Here is a 16,395-nt window from a genome sequence, read left to right as displayed (position 1 = left end):
CTGCTATTAACACCTAAGTCTGTATTTAAATCCCAGATATTTATTCGCTTTCTAATAGGATGGTGTCCTTATAGTATTTAAAAAAATAAAAAAATTTAAAAATTGGAAAAAGAAAATTATTTGCTTTCATTATTGCAAATGTTAAAGTAATAGTTTGGGTGCAGGAAAACAAAAAAATAAATAAAAGGTGAGTTCATTTAGGTTATTTTCTGATCATCACCCATCAGATAGCTTTAAAGTGAACAAAAAAAAAAGTCGAGCTTTAAAGTCAGATACCCGCTGACACTAATCTGGTCATTTAATTGCGGTAGGGTTTTTTCCCGCCAAGGACACAGCGGTAAAGGACAGGGCCAGGCACTGCGCTGCCTCATTATGCCTATCACAGCATGGCCTAATTGAATATTGGAGTCGGCCTTGCATACACAAGTGTGAAAAACGACTGCCTTGGCATTTCGCAGCGCTTTGTGCGTTCGAAGCTATGTTTGAAGAAAAGAAAATCTAATAAATAGAAATATACTGTATATATATTTTTTTTTTTTTGGATTTACTCATTCATCTCTTGGTGTCTCAATATAAACAATATATTCTCCACCTGTTTAATGAAGAATGGTGGACAGTAACAAAGTACTGAAGTAGCTTTTTCGCGATTCCGTACTTTTTCTGAACTATTTTCATTTAAGTATACTTCGACTTTATCTTCACTTCATTTCAAAGTCAAATATTTGACTTTTTACTCGACTACATTTTGCAAAATCATTTATTTTTATTTATGAATTAAAACGTTACTGCTCAAGCCGCCGATCAGCTCTGTTGTGAACTCGTTTTGATTGGCGCTTGGTGTAGCTACTCTTTACCAACATACGGTTCGGCATTTTTAGGTTACAGCATGTTTTACCCATGATGCCAGCCAGATCCTATCCCACTTTCAGTCTCTATTAGATCTTATAATGACCTCCACTCTTCTGAGAAGATGTTCCACTAGGTTTTAGAGTGTGTTTGTGGAGGATTTGCTTACTCGACCAGGTTCTGATGTAGGTCAGGTGGTCTGGGGTTCAGACAGTTTTAATTCAAAAATGATCAATATGGGGTTAAGGTCAGCGCTCTATAGCAGGTCACTCAAGATCCTCCACTTCAACGCATATCTTCATGGAGCTGGCTTTGTGCACAGGGGCAGAAACAGGTTTGGGTCTGCTAGTTCAAGTGAAGGGTAAATTCCATACTACCAGATCCGAAGACATCCTACACAACCCCAACCTTGATTTTTGTCTTTCTTGAATTCTTTTTTGTGTGCTGGTGTATCTGTCTGATGTCCATAATCCTGGGTAAACACTGGTGGAATTTGCTAATCTCTGTAGAATATGTCACGCGTTTAGATCTAAACTAAACTAGATCACTAGTAATCTGCTGCTCAATCCGGACTAACGATGGCAACATCACACGCATCGGCCTCAGTTTTGCTCAAACTTGCTCAAAAAACTTAAGGAGCCAGGACAAGGAGCCAAGAGTTCAAAATCCATGAGAAAAACCAGAACCATGCATTTTGCACAGAATTTAGATTGTTCAAAGTTTCAAATTTCATTAGTCTCACTAATGTGTTGTCGTATTGTCCCTACTGTAATCATAAAGAATGATCGTGGATCATACAAGGACACAATGTACTCATAATGAATACCGTTCCACACAGCGAGACTTTAAAGGATACGCTTGCAGAGGCTAATGATAAATGATCCCACCATCCAGTGTTTCCCACAAGAGGATTTGTTCTCATTTCTGATGCATTACCAGGTTTCTTTCTTGAATATTCCTATGCTAAGGTCTAACAGGGATCTGGATCCTAATAGGGATCTGGATTTGTGAAATGCTGCATATTGGCATTTCCTTGGAAATGTAATTGTAGTTCAGTAAACCAGTTTTACCCTTTTCCACTTCATCTGGTTTCCTCCATCTCCACATCTAGTAGGTAATGAAGTGCAGTCGTCTGGTCACCTGGACTTACCGCAGAGACGAATGAAAGAAAAAATCCGTCTTTCCAGTCAAGTCTACTTTATAAACCGGTCTGTGCACCAGGTCAGGATTAAAGGATAAAAGTCATTCATTACATTTAGTAATTTACTCATTTTAGTTCAAACTGAGATGGTGTTTCAGCATCCTAGGGTTGATTTCATGTATCCTTTTGCACCCATTTACATCATTGTTGATCTGTAGACACCATTTACAGCCTTATTGGAAAAGTGACTTTTACTTATCTCATATATATAACTGGGATTATGGGCCTTGCTCGGGGGCCCAGAAGTGGCAGCTTGGTGTGGCTGGGATTTAAACTCACAACCTTCAGATTTGAAGTCGCTATATAGTCAGGATGGTCCACGAATGCTAAAGGAGACAAGAGATACATAGGTGTTTTTGTTTACTGGCATCCAGGCTCAAGTGGTTGTTGGAAATCGTATTGGAAGGTTGAGTTTAAATACAGTGCAGCAGTGCCAAACTGCATCTGCTAGGACCCTAAACACCCTTAACTGCTTCAAAAGGGTGGCTGCCACCGGACTTTTCCAGCCATATAAGGTTCTCTGCAAAACCGTTCCTCTAAAATTGGAGACACACAATTGTATATGGTGTCTTAAAATGCAGTAGCATGAAATGTTCCCTTGAATTGAACGACTAGACCCAGCATGGCAATACCATTATGCACAAAGTCAGCTCCATGATGATATGGTTAATATTGGTTGAAGTGGAAGATCTCCAGCTTTAGAGCTCAAGAACCCTATCGAACTGTAAAGTGTATAATAGTGAAGTTGCGGAATAGTGGAGCCTCTAATAACATTGGAGACTAAATGTTGTAACGGCCCCATATTAAAACTCATCAAATTCATCTTCGCCAACGATCTGCAAGCTCTAAGAATAAAACTTTTGTTTGGTGGATGGTGAGCCAGTGGGCTCCTCTGTGTGGTGGACTGTCACTCATTCATCTAGGCAGAACAACCTACATTCAAAAGACTTTATGTGCATCCCTTTACTTTTATTTTACTTTTGTGCTAAGTAATTAAGAGTGTGTTAGAGAAGTGAAGAAAAGAGTGCAGGCAGGGTGGAGTGGGTGGAGAAGAGTGATAGCAGGAGTGATTTGTGATAGAAGAGATCTGAGACCTGAGATGTTGTTTGGTTTAGAGACAGTGGCATTAAGTAAAAGACAGGAGATGGAGCTGGAGGTAGCAGAGCTGAAGATGTTGAGGTTTTTGTTGGGACTGACGAAGATGGACAGGATTAGAATTAGTAGAATGCTGAGGATGGAGCCACTTGGAAGGAGGAAAAGAGGAAGACCACGGAGGCGGTTTATGGATGTGGTGAGGGAAGACATGCAGGTAGTTGGGGTGAAAGAGGCAGATGTAGAGAACAAAGGGGTATGGAGACGGATGATCCATTGTGGCGCCCCTTAATGGGAGTAGCCGAAAGAAGAAGATCGAATACAAACACTTCTTGCAAACGATTTTTGTGACTAGCCTTGTGGATTGGTTGGATCTGGTTCGGGTTGAACTAAAAGTCACGCCTTATAAATTTTTTTTGTATTTGTACACCTCTGGAAGTTCTGAGTGGGACGGTTACTGCTCAAAAAGCACATACAAATCTTATAGCCAGGTGTCCACAAAGTTTTATCCATAAAGTTTAAATCTTCACCATAAGTTTGCCATATTATTCCCATTAAAAATGGAATGAGGATCTTTATAGTATCCAGTACATGCATTATTTCTTCATATAAAATGTCACAAGGTCTATAGGCTAATGCATGTGTGGGGGAGGTAGAACTAAGTAAAACACAGCCACCCCCCACCACCCCCCCCAACCCTTTTTTCCTGCAGTGCTATCTTTTTAATTACCAAAATGTCAAGAACGGTGAACAGCCCACATACAGCAGGCTTCACGGTATAATGGCCACCCAAACAGAAGGAAGAAAACGGCCCCTTGTCTTTTTTTTTTTTGTCATTTTCTGACTTATGTAACACTCCGGCCGCATTCACGCCTCTTAGAATAAGAGCTGTGCTTGTTTATAACCACTTAGAGACAGAATGTTAATGTAATATTGTGCAATATTCAAAACAAGTGAAAAGTGTTAGGCAGAAAAGCCTCTCATGGTACATTTAACATCGCTTTAGCGCATGTCGAAAACGGATAATATTGCTCTATTGTTCGGGGGGGTTCCGATCTGCTGAAGATTTTGAGATCAGACAGGAAACTTTCCATCTGAAATAAAGGGAATAAACTGGGAATTTACTAAATTGCTTGTCAGCCTTTAAAAGTGAACTGTTTAAATGTACTGGAAAAATAAGCTTCTACCCTGACAACTCATCAATTACATGACCAAAGCACACTTACTGCACGGCTAATGTTTTTATTTGTATATTTATAGTTTATATACATTTCCCCAAATATCTAATTAATTCCCATTCAGTCATGCAAAACTTGGAATATTTGTAAATGTTTATATTTATGTTTGTATATGATACCAGTTTTTTATGGGAATTTACTGTATATAAAAAAATACAAACTGAGAAGTTTCCAACTTAGAATATTTTTCAAACTCACCAGAAACTTCCCAGAAATTTTCCAGGTTAGCTAATGTTAAATGGCTAAACAAAACGTTTGTTTGTATATGATACACTTTATCTAATTTTCTCCAAATTTCTAATTGATCGCCATAAATTCCCCAAACATTTCTAGGACATTTTCAATTTTTTCAATATATTTCAAAATTCCACACATGAACTTCCAATAAAAAGATTGTGAAAAGTTTCTGGAAATTTTCCACCCCTTTCCACAATGTTTATATATTTTTTTGTACATGATATAGTTCATATTTTCTAAATATTATATTTATATTTCTAAATTTCTAATTAATTGCTGTAAATTTCCAGAAATTGCTGGTATTTATACATATTCACAGATGAAGTTCCCATAGAAAGTTTCCAGAAATCTTTCCAGAAACGTTACAGTCACTTTGACACTTTAGAGACCTCATGAAAGACAGATGCAGGGGAACTTCGTTGCAGCAGATCATATTACTGATTTTACTCCAAATATCCTTTGCATGTGATCGATCCGGAGTCATATTTATATAAAAACAAACGTAAATAAAAAAATAATTTGTACAATGCAGTTTGCAATAAAAAATCTGATCCATGAAGTCAAAAGCGATGAGTCAGGAGTCGTATCTAAGAACGGAACAGGAAGTAAGTAGGAGTGGGGAATATGTAAGTAATAAAACACCAGAGGGTAAAATATATTAGTCAAGAATCAATAGCAGTGTTGCATTCTGGGATATTGCATTAAAAAAAAGAAAAAAAAAGAAAAAAATGAAGAAGAAGCAAATAAACACCAAACCTTGAAGAAGTCTAAATTATGGAATAATATAGAATTTCCAATACATCAACTACATGGGAAAAAAAGTGTAAACCATAAGATTTTGGGAAGATCTTTCACTAGCCAAAAGGCTCGTTGTAAAGTGTCAGGTATTTATGTAGGGTGAGAAGGTAAGGAGGTCTGGAGTGCAGTCAGCGTTCCAATTCTTTCTAAATATGTTTAATAGGGTTGGAGCTCTATATCAGGTTTTCAATCGTTTCCCAAAAGTTGCTCATCCACACTGAAACATCTAAAAATGCTTACATCTCCATTTTGCGCGTGAACAAATATGGAGATGTAAGCCTGCATATTGTGCCCCCCCCCCTAAATCCAGCACAATATGCAGAATTAATTGTTAAAATAACCAATTAATTAATTCATTATTTATCAGTACATCTTCAGCACTGTCTGTCCCTCAAATTGTTGTTTTTTTGATGCACTGTAATTGTGCAAATGTACGGCGTATGAAACCGAACCGATTAACAAACGAAGCAAACACTGCATTCTTTGATTCAAACTCAAACACTCTGATAAGTCTGAGAGCTTCCTCTTAGGTCTTCTTTTCTTTTTTCCACCACTGTGACCTTGACAGAAATACTTTCTTTGCAATAATTTCTTAAGAAACCCAAATCACTAAATCGAATAACTTTTATTTATTCGCTCACAGCACAATGAATCCTTCACCCACGAATCCTCTACACATAAAGGTCACATGACTGAGGACATCCATCTTTTAATGGTGCCGTAAATCGATCCACCTCTTAATACAGTCATTATGAACTGTACGCCACGGCTATAGAAAGCATCAATATTATAGAGAAACGCAGTAGAACAGAGCACACAGGAATCTCGTACGGCAAGAATGAATGGTATAAAGTGAGAAACCCAATGATCACAATACTACAAGTCTCCTTTCACTGGAGCCACAGCAGCACCGCCCGCATACATCATCTCTAGCAGAAGCGTATAAATAGTCGTAAAATTGTCCGTGTGTTTTTCTGTACCTTACGGTTTTCCTGCGGATTCGAAACGGAGGTCAAATGTGTGTTTTTTGTGAATATTCGACGGGAAAGAAAACGCAAAAGTGTAAATAGTTCATGAGGAAGCTTTCATCACGATGTCCCGCTTTCCCTGAAAATGTCATTTTGTAAATGTCCTTGTAAGTAGATCTGTTCCCAAATCGATTTGTGGAATGATGTGGAATGATAAAAAAAATAAAAAAAAAACACCTATTAAATCTACACGAATATATTCGTACTTTGGCTACACGTGCGGGTCACGAGTCTGATTAGCTTGCTGTCCATCCAATCAAAGATCGTGGAAATGTGGACGTGTGGCCACATCGCAGTCTGATTGGTGAAAGAGACAGCTTCAAGCTTTGGGGATTTTATACTAATAAAACATGCTATCTATATACATAAAAAAGTAACAGCCTATTGGCAGATATTTGATATATTTATAGACAAAATTAAATTAAAACATAAGTCTGTAAATGATTCTGGCCCTGATGGCCCTCCAAAATGGCTGACGCACAATGACAACGGTCCCACAGTACACACCAGTACACACTCAGCCGCTTTATTCCCATTAAAATGCTTATATTCAAAAATTTCTAACACTTTGTTTTTAACAGACTTGCAGCAGTCTAGCTGAGATAATGAACTCACCATTGTGATGCTTTCGGAACAAAACACTTTTTTTTCTCCCCCTTCGTTAAATGCTTCTTCATCATGCTTCCGCTGCAATTAATTAGTAAATTAGTATTAATAGGCACATGTCCATTTGATAAGTGCAGTCTCTTCCATGCCGCCTGCTAGAACAAGTGGGCATAAGCATGCCTGCCGCGAGGTTACTGGGAATTAGACCCGCTAATTAAAAGCGCTGAATGTTCATCATTGCTCTGAACTTCAAACTTTCCAATAACGGGCTTCAAACTCATTAAGTGGGGAGAGGGGAGTCCGAGCTGGCCAATAATAATGTGAATGAGAGGGAGAAAGAATGAGACAGCGCTAAATGGAGACTAATGCAGGTGATAAACAGGAGCTGAAATGTAAATTATCCTGGGAAAAAAGACAGGATGTAAAAATTCAGAGGGGGTTTTGTCTGGACCAGGGACAGGGTTTATTTTTGTTGGTGACTACAAACAGAAACCTTTTGAAATAAAAACATTATGCAGTAAATATTTGTCCTCTATTTTACAAAAGTACTTAAAATGTTTTTTAGATTTTTTTCATTGTTTTAAGTAGGACCTGGAAACACTGCACAATCCACTGCAATGAATTGTGCTACCATGAAGTATTACTACAAGGAGTAAATTCTAATATAATTAATTAATGAATTAATTATTGTATTTCATTTTATTATTTTTATAATTTTTTTGCAATAATAGTAATTGTGACTTTTTTTTTCAGTTTCATAAGGCTTTGTTATTTCAGTATATTCACTAGACACTTATACTTTCACTTATACTTAAATTAAATGTATTTATTTATTTTTATTAACATGCACTCAATAAATACATGGAAAAAAATTAATTAAATAAATAAATTAAATCTTTTTTTGTCTGTATAAAATTGAACATTATTGCCCCTTTAATTCAGAATAGCATTGAGCGCCAAAATACAAGTAACATTGTGTAATATAGAAAATCCCATTCCAAACTGATCTTATAAGAACCTCCACTCTTCTGGAAAGATGTTCCACTAGATTTTAGAGTGCACCGGTAGAGATTTGTGCTTGTTCAGACACAAGCATGTTAGTAAATTTCGGGTACTGATGGAGGTTTATTGGGTTTATACGGCTCTATAAGAGGCCAATCAAGACCTTCCAGTCCAACCCATGTAAAGCATATCTTCATGGAGCTCACTTTGTTTACATTGTGTCATGCTGGAACATTGTTTGGGTCTTCGAGTTCAAATAAAGGAAAGATTTCATGCTAGCGCACCCAAAGACGTCCTATACAATTGTGTGCCTCTGATGTTGTGGTAACAGTTTGGTGAAGAGCCTCATATGGCTGGAAATGGCATGTGTCCAAATACTTTTGCCTAAATAGTGTATCTATGCTATGCAAACTAACAGAATACAGAATCTGACAGATATGGAAATAATGCTACCAAAAATGGTCATATATCTATTTCATGTTTTCCGATGATTAAAAAAAGTTCTTCAGAGTTGCTAAGTGAACAAGTACAACAGCTTTATCGCTAATCTCTCACACATCAGCTAGAATTTGACAAATCTAGAATCAAATCATTCTAAGTAGCATCATATTTATTGCTTAGCTCTAAAATAGCAAGAATCTGAAAATGAATACAAACTAAACGACTGCTAACTTTAAGCAGCTGTCCATTATATGGAGCATGAAGTTGAATGCTAATATCAAGCTAACCTGTGAAAGATTATGAATAAATAAATATGGGCAGCTTTTTTTGCTAATCTCTTTGCTAATAAAGTGTAAGCTAGCATGACGTTGAATGCTAATATCAAGCTAACCTGTGAAAAATTATGAATAAATAAATTAATAAAAAAAAAAAAAAAATATATATATATATATATATATATATATATATATATATATATATATATATATATATATATATATATATCAATATCTTATTGATATATATATCAATATCGAATCAATATCTTATGTTTTATACATATAACAGAAAGTAGCTTTAATTTTGGTTAGTCTGATAACACAAATGAATTTAATGCTAATAAGTCCTTGGTATTTTAGATATATATCATGTGTTGCTAATTTCACTAAACATTTGATGAGTTAATGCAAACATAATGAATGCTAGTATCTAGATAACACTTAAAATATTAGGGCAAACTATTTAAAGCTTTACTCCTTATCTTAAAGGTTAGCTAGAATGATTTTAACTCCAGTTAATTCAGATAATTTAACATGAGTTAAATGCTAATATTAGCCAGCATCTGAAAGATTCGGAATATTCTGAAGGTAAATAATGACCGCTCTATCACTAGTCCCTCGGGTGTTAGCTAGAAGTTTGATTCTTTCTAATTCCTAATCTGTCCACTGCTATGTAAATATTAGCATTCAATTTATTTGTGTAAGCAGAGTGATCATCATATGTGTTGCTAACTTCTGAAATGTTATCTAGCATGTAACAATTTCTATTAATACAAACTACATGAGAGATTAGCTCAAAGAATCCCCAATCCCTTATTAGCTAGCATGATTATAATGACTCGAATGATAATATTGGAATAAAAATAATGCTGAATGAGAGCAGCCTTGTTGCTAATCTATTAGATGTTAGCTAAAATGTCGGCTAGCCTGTTAACAAAAAATGGTTTGAATGCTAATATCTAGCTAGCATATATATATATATATATATATATATATATATATATATATATATATATATATATATATATATATATATATATATATATATATAAAGCTTAAGGTCAGCAGCTTCACTGCTAATCTCTCAATTCTTAGCCAGAATGGCAGATAGTCTATTAATCGAAGCTAGTGGAATGCTAGTATCTAGATTATTTCAGAGGATTTAAGATTTAGGATTAAGCTATGGGATAATACTAATAAATAACATCTTAAAGGGTAATCTCTCAAAAGTTCGCTAGCAATAACACACCAAAATAGACACTAGTTAAATGCTAATGTGTTAAGAAAGGTTAGGAATATGAAATGAAGGCTGAATAATGGCAGCTTTATCGCTAATCTCTCAATTGTTAGCTAAAATGTCAGTCAGTCTGGTAACACATATGGGTCTAATGGACAGATTATGGAGTTTCTGAGGCGATGTTTTACAGATTTATGTTTTCTTTCATTAAAAAAGCATGCGGTGTATAAAGATAGTGAGTGTAGCAAGTGAAAGCAAAATAAATGGAATGCTAAGCATCTGTCATTCAGATACACTGATTCTCCGCACACCGATCGATTCCTCGTCACCGCGGTTAGTTCATAGTCTTTCTTTATAGTATCCCCCTCTCTCTGTCTTTTCCTCTCTCGCTCATTTGCGTTTGTGTGTTTGCTCTATCCATAGCGAGACCGGCGAGGAAAACTGGGACGCCGAAGGCTGCAAAACGATCCCGTCTCCGCCGCTTCACACTAAATGCCTCTGCAGCAAGATTTCCACCTTCGCTGTGTTGGCACAGAAAGCCAAAGACCCGGTGAGTGTCACCTTCACACCTTAACATTATCACCTCACAAACACAGACACACGCACACACACACACACACACACACACACACACACACACACACACACACACACACACACACACACACACACACAGCTAAACAACATAAACAAAAATCCTAGTCTTTAATCGTTTTTTTGAGAGACACATGCATGTTAATTTTGAACACAAAAAAATCAAAGCATGAAGAACTGCATGTCACTAACTGTTTTAAACAATTTTGGCATCTCGAAGGATTCAGCTGAAATTCTTTGCTGTGCCTCTTGGAAAACTTGTCAAAGACGTTCCCTCTCAAGTTGGAGATTTGTTTACGCTCCAGTTCATCCCAGGGCAGTTCAATAGGATTTAGGTGCTGTAACTGGGCAGGTCGTTCTATGATAGATAACACTCCAGATGATGTTTTGCTCTCTAAATAATGCTAACAGAGCTTCAGCTCATTGTCTGGGGGAAATCCAGACGGAATTATATGGTGTATGTTGAAGTATGGAGCGGTTGCCATGTTGGTAACTTTCACTTCTTGGAATATCTTTCCTACTCCAGACCAACTATTAAGCTTCCGCCTCCATGTTTGATTGTTGGGGTGATTCAGTCAGCTAACATCTTGTTCTGTTCTCCATCTTATAAAAGTTTTTCTGTTAGATCCAAAAATGTCAGAATTGGTCTCCAAAGTACCTTCTTCCACTCATTTACTGTCTTTTTTCCATAGAAACGTGTTTTATATCCACCACATATTATTGACTGACCGGTCGTGAACGATTCGTTCATTTTGAACGAGTCTTTGATGTGATTCAGAAGCACGAGTCATCTCAAAGAGTGATTTGTTCATTTTCTACTGGATTCGCATGAGCAAGGAATCGCAAAATCTATGTAGGTTGTGTACAGGAAACTTGAGTGGTTTATCTTTACACTCGTGTCATTCGTTCTTTTATCAAGTGACTCACAGACGCTATGAAGGTGATTAACAGAACAAAATGACAAAATAAATATTTGTTCATTGTCATGAGCGAGATTCAATGAATCAAGTTATTAAATTGATCCCATCTTCCCATCACTACTATATATCTCTTCTACAACCCCTTACTCTACATCTGTGTTTTGCACATTGCCTCATTTGATAAATTCATCTATTTCCTGCAAAAATCTGTCTTCCTTAAATGTTATCTGGCCCAAAATTTTTAACTAAACACCGCATTTATTACGCTGTTCGTTTGTTATTACGCTGTCAGAGCCGCTGAAGGGGTGTGCGGATGTCACCGTCAAACTCATCAACGCTATGCAGCAGTATGCACTTGAGAGATTTTAATTTTTGTCATTTCTTTTTGACGGAGTGGAATGCGCGTGGGCGTTAGACGGGCAACGAGACTCCGGTTTTGACGCGCACCTTTGTTTAACGCACTTTGCATCTCAAAGGACTCACGGCCTTCGCGTCTCACAGGCGACGTGGCGCATTTGTTGAGGGCCCAATTTTTCAACTGGTCTTGTTAATAGGGAATTATTCTTTTTTTTACTAGCACAATGATTTTAATAAAAAAAAGGAGAGACAATTATTTGGTAGAAGATAGATGGATAGATAGACAAACAGAAAGATAGATATAATTGTACTGTTATTGCACACTTATTGTTTTGCAACCAATTAGCATTGTACATATACATGTACATATACATTTTTTTACATACAAAAAATATATAATAATAATAATAATAATAATAATAATAATAATATTAATAATAACAATAACAATAGAAATAAAATCTAAAAACAATATAAAATTGAAAACAAAATTTTTTATATAGTATATTAATAAAATATATAAAAAAATATATAACAATAATAATATCAATAATAATAATAATAATAAAACTATATAATAATATACAAATTGTCTTTTTTTTTACATATTCAAACTACACTTTAATTAATGTTGCACAATGATGTTTATAATTATTGACAATATTAAAAATTAATATGGTATCTTTTTTTAATTAATAATACTTATTAATAAACTTGTATTTATTCATTTTATTTGAATTTTATTTTTATTTTATTTATTCAAACTAAAACAAAGCTACAGGAATTGAATGTGTGATATGGATTATAATTCCACCGGTCACATGCGAATTGTAAATATCAGGGAATCCCAAGTGTGTATTGATTATCAGACCGATCGTTCGGAAATTTGACACGTATTTGTCACGTGTACTATAATTAGCAAAACCTACAAATGGCCCCGTCGCTATGCCCTTTATCGTTCCTGAGTAATTGTACATTTGGTTGTATTGACCATCTGCCATGTGATGGACCACCCACCATATGGTGTGTCTCTGATTTCCTCTTCCACATGCCATTAGTCGGGATGGGCAGGATGTCGTGGCTGACCCACTTTTGTCTAGTGTTCTTTTTTTTGTGCTCTCTCTGAAAGCACCACATTAGAGTGAGTGATATGCACAGCAGGGGGAAAGGGATGCTGGGAGATGGAAAATGGCCGCGAGGATTGAAAGATGTGGGAGAGGCTGATTGTAAATCCGGTAGTCACACAGAAACTGGACCACACACAGCTGGCTAATGTCGGTGTCGCTCCTGGTGATCTCAGCCAGACAGATAAGAACACTTCGAGTCAGAACGCCCCATCACACACACATGTGCCTGTTGTTCTTATCACAAAAAGTCGTACTTTTCAGGAAGTCGTACAATTCCTGCAGAAATCAGGGCTGATTTGAGTTTTTTTTTTATAGAATATAGGAACACAATTGTCCTTAGAAGCTTTGGATTTTCCCTTTCACTTGAACTAGGAGACATAAATCTGTTCCAACATGGCAACGTTTTTGTGTACAAATCCAGTTCCATGAAGATCTGCTTTATTCAATCCAATCCGAGTTTATTTCTAGAGCATTTTTTACAATTGTCTCAAAGCAGCTTTACAGAACGAAGGAATTTAATAAATATGTGTATTTGAGCAAGCCTGGGGTGACCTGGGGGCGAATGTGGCAAGAAAACGCTTCCTTAGATGGTATGAGGAAGAAAGAGGAAACTTAAGAGGAACCAAACTCAAAAGGGGAATCCATCCTTATGTTGGTCACACCATGAGTGTGATTCTAAATCATAAAAACAATACAAACACCGGATTATGAGTGATGTCCATAATAGTCTTGTACAGTCTTCTTTTTAAATCTCCAAGTTAAATCTCTAAGTACACTCCAAAATCTAGTGGAACATCTTCTCAGACAAAAGAACAGACTATGTGTTTGTTAAACGTCCCTGTAAGGCAGCGAATTGATTCCTGTTCATGTCCGTTTTCAACACCGTGAGGAAGAGCAGCAGTCAAAACTTTGAGGTAGCTGTTTAAAATTCTTTCTAGTGAAGTGGTAGAAGTAGGACGTTCATGTTAGAGGAAATGCCATAGCGTTTGACGTCATGACAATGGCAATGGCAATTATTCAGGCTAGACTTTAACGGATAAGTGCCAAGCTTAAAAAGGATAGACGTAGTCAAGTTCAGGGCCAGGACTAGCAAAGATCAAGGAGGTCAAGGTCCAGACCAGAGCTTCAAACTGGCATTAAGACAGATTCAAGATAAAAGCAGATAATTCACCCATGACCCTAAAAATATAACCTTTAATTTAATTTAATAGCTTTGGATAAGAGTATTTGAGGGTTTGGGAAAGGAAAATCCACACATCTTTCCATGAGTCCATCCATCCATCCATCCATCCATTCATAAATTTTTCTCTCTTTCTCTCTCTCTCTCTTCTTTATTTTTTTTACTATTTACTGAAACAAAAAACCCTCATTAGACAAAAATTCATCACAGGTGCTTGATCCTTACGACTCACTTCCCCTGGATCCACCCTGCATTCATAACCTGGGCATTTGACCACACCTCTGCTGCCACAGCTTGATTTATTGCCACACTATTGTGTAATTCTGTAATGTTTTTTTAAAGACTATCAATTCTTGCATACAATAAACTGCAAAAGTTTCAGAACATCAGTTTTGTAGTGAAGCTCTTTTAATGCACCAAACAACCACACAATGACCACAGTCATATCTATTCCACTGTCAATTCTAAAAATACGTTTCCAGGTAGCGCCTAAGGGGTCGTGAACTCTCTATATCACATTCTCCTAATCTTCTTTTCTTTTTATCTGTAAGTTTAAATTGGACACGTTTGAATGTTTCCATATCTGTATATTAGCCGTCTGTATCGATACAGCGTCTGTCAGCTTGTCCAGTCAAACCCAGTGCCAAGCCTCATTCACGGAGAGAAATCCAGTGAAGCCTGCATGAGCTGTCTAGACATGAGTGATCACAATGTGCTCTTTTTTTTATTATCCACATCCGCACTGCTCTGGCTAGTCAGTGACGTGCAGCTGGAGTTTCTAATGGGTTGCCAATAAACAGAACAGACCGTCAGAGGAGAACGGAAAAAAATATATATATATATTTGTTGGCTCTATCCAAAAAAAAAAAAGATTCCCTTTGGTAACATTTTGTCTAATTACAATGCTACAATGAATGAAGCTGTGGCATCAGTGGGCATGGTTTGTAAATGGAGGGCGGAGCCAGGGAAGTGGTAAGGATCGTGCACCTGTGATCGATTTGACTAATGTGTTCTATAGGTTATTTTTTGTGTTTCCTTTTGTTTGTTTGGAACACTGACTGCACCCTATGCCTCCTCATGAACCACCCTTGTAGCTGATTGAGCACAAAAAGCAAACTCCAAAACATAGTGGAACGTCTTTCCAGAAAAGTGGAGGTTATTATAAAAGCAAATAAGGTCTAAATGTGGAATTGGATGTTCAAAAAGTAGACAAAAATCTTATACTCATGCTTTGGCTTGGCGAATTATTTGAAATGTGACCTCATGAGGTTCCCAGGAACAGGATTCTTAGAATATCATTAGTTTCGACTGGACGGTTTAAAGAAATCTGTGCCCATGATAATCTCGGATTCTTTATAGTAAAGGTTTCTAGGATGGTCTTCCTCCATTATAGCCTGTAAACCACAAGGGTCAAAGTTTGATGCATTTCGAGAAGCTTTTCTGCTTACCACGGTTGTACAGAGTGGTGATTCAAGTTACCTCCTTCCTGGTTCTCCTAAATTATCTCCTTCCTAGCAGTGTGCCCCAATATGGCCATTATATATATATATATATATATATATATATATATATATATATATATATATATATATATATATCAGCAAGGCATTTCTACCACACGGACCCATCACTAATGCTATGTTTTTTTGTACCATTTTGTGTAGACTCTAGACATTGTTGTGTCTAAAAATCCCAGGAGACAAATAAACAAAACAAATAGCAAGTAAATATCAGGCAAAATTTAGTTGATAATCTAAGGCTACAATGTCTAGTCAATTTTTTTTTATTGAAAAAATAAACATCATACAAAAACTGTCTTCTTGCTGAGCTCATTTCAACATTTTCTCTGCGGTGGTTCAAAGCTTTCCCGCTAATAATAGCGCCATTGGGTTCAGCGCTCCTAGTTTGATTGTCGTCGTAGGAGAAGTCACACGAAGAGTCTGAAATCTTCGGAGTCTGAAAACTTCCAGAATTTCAACAGAGAAAATTTTTTTTATTGCAGCGGCCATTAATCGGTGTCAAACCAGCGATCAAAGACTACCGAATGTAGGCTAGGATTATACGAATCTTTTAGTATTAAAACGATTTGTCACCGGGAACTTTTTCAAACACTGGAAACGTCAACATTTATATACAGCCAATAGACAGTTGATATTTTCAAAGGCAAAAAAAAAAAGTGTTCATGTCCACACTAGTATTCCTGTGAGAGTGAC

At 36.5% G+C, this 16,395-nt stretch overlaps 1 protein-coding gene across 26 annotated transcripts in view; it reads left to right on the top strand.

Moving 5' to 3' along the window:
- Window positions 1-16,395, top strand: part of adgrb2 (adhesion G protein-coupled receptor B2) — a 345,493-nt gene that overhangs the window by 244,239 nt on the left and 84,859 nt on the right. For all 26 annotated transcript variants that reach the window (XM_083543184.1, XM_083543174.1, XM_083543172.1 and 23 more), the window contains one exon: window positions 10,428-10,554. In XM_083543184.1, coding sequence (XP_083399310.1) covers window positions 10,428-10,554 — 127 coding nt within the window. The remainder of the gene's footprint in view (window positions 1-10,427; window positions 10,555-16,395) is intronic.

The sequence above is a fragment of the Silurus aristotelis genome, assembly GCF_946808225.1.
Source record: "Silurus aristotelis genome assembly, chromosome: 6".
Classification (NCBI taxonomy): domain Eukaryota; kingdom Metazoa; phylum Chordata; class Actinopteri; order Siluriformes; family Siluridae; genus Silurus; species Silurus aristotelis.
The sequence above is the reverse complement of the archived record's forward strand: the minus strand, read 5'-3'. Positions and strand labels throughout refer to the sequence as shown.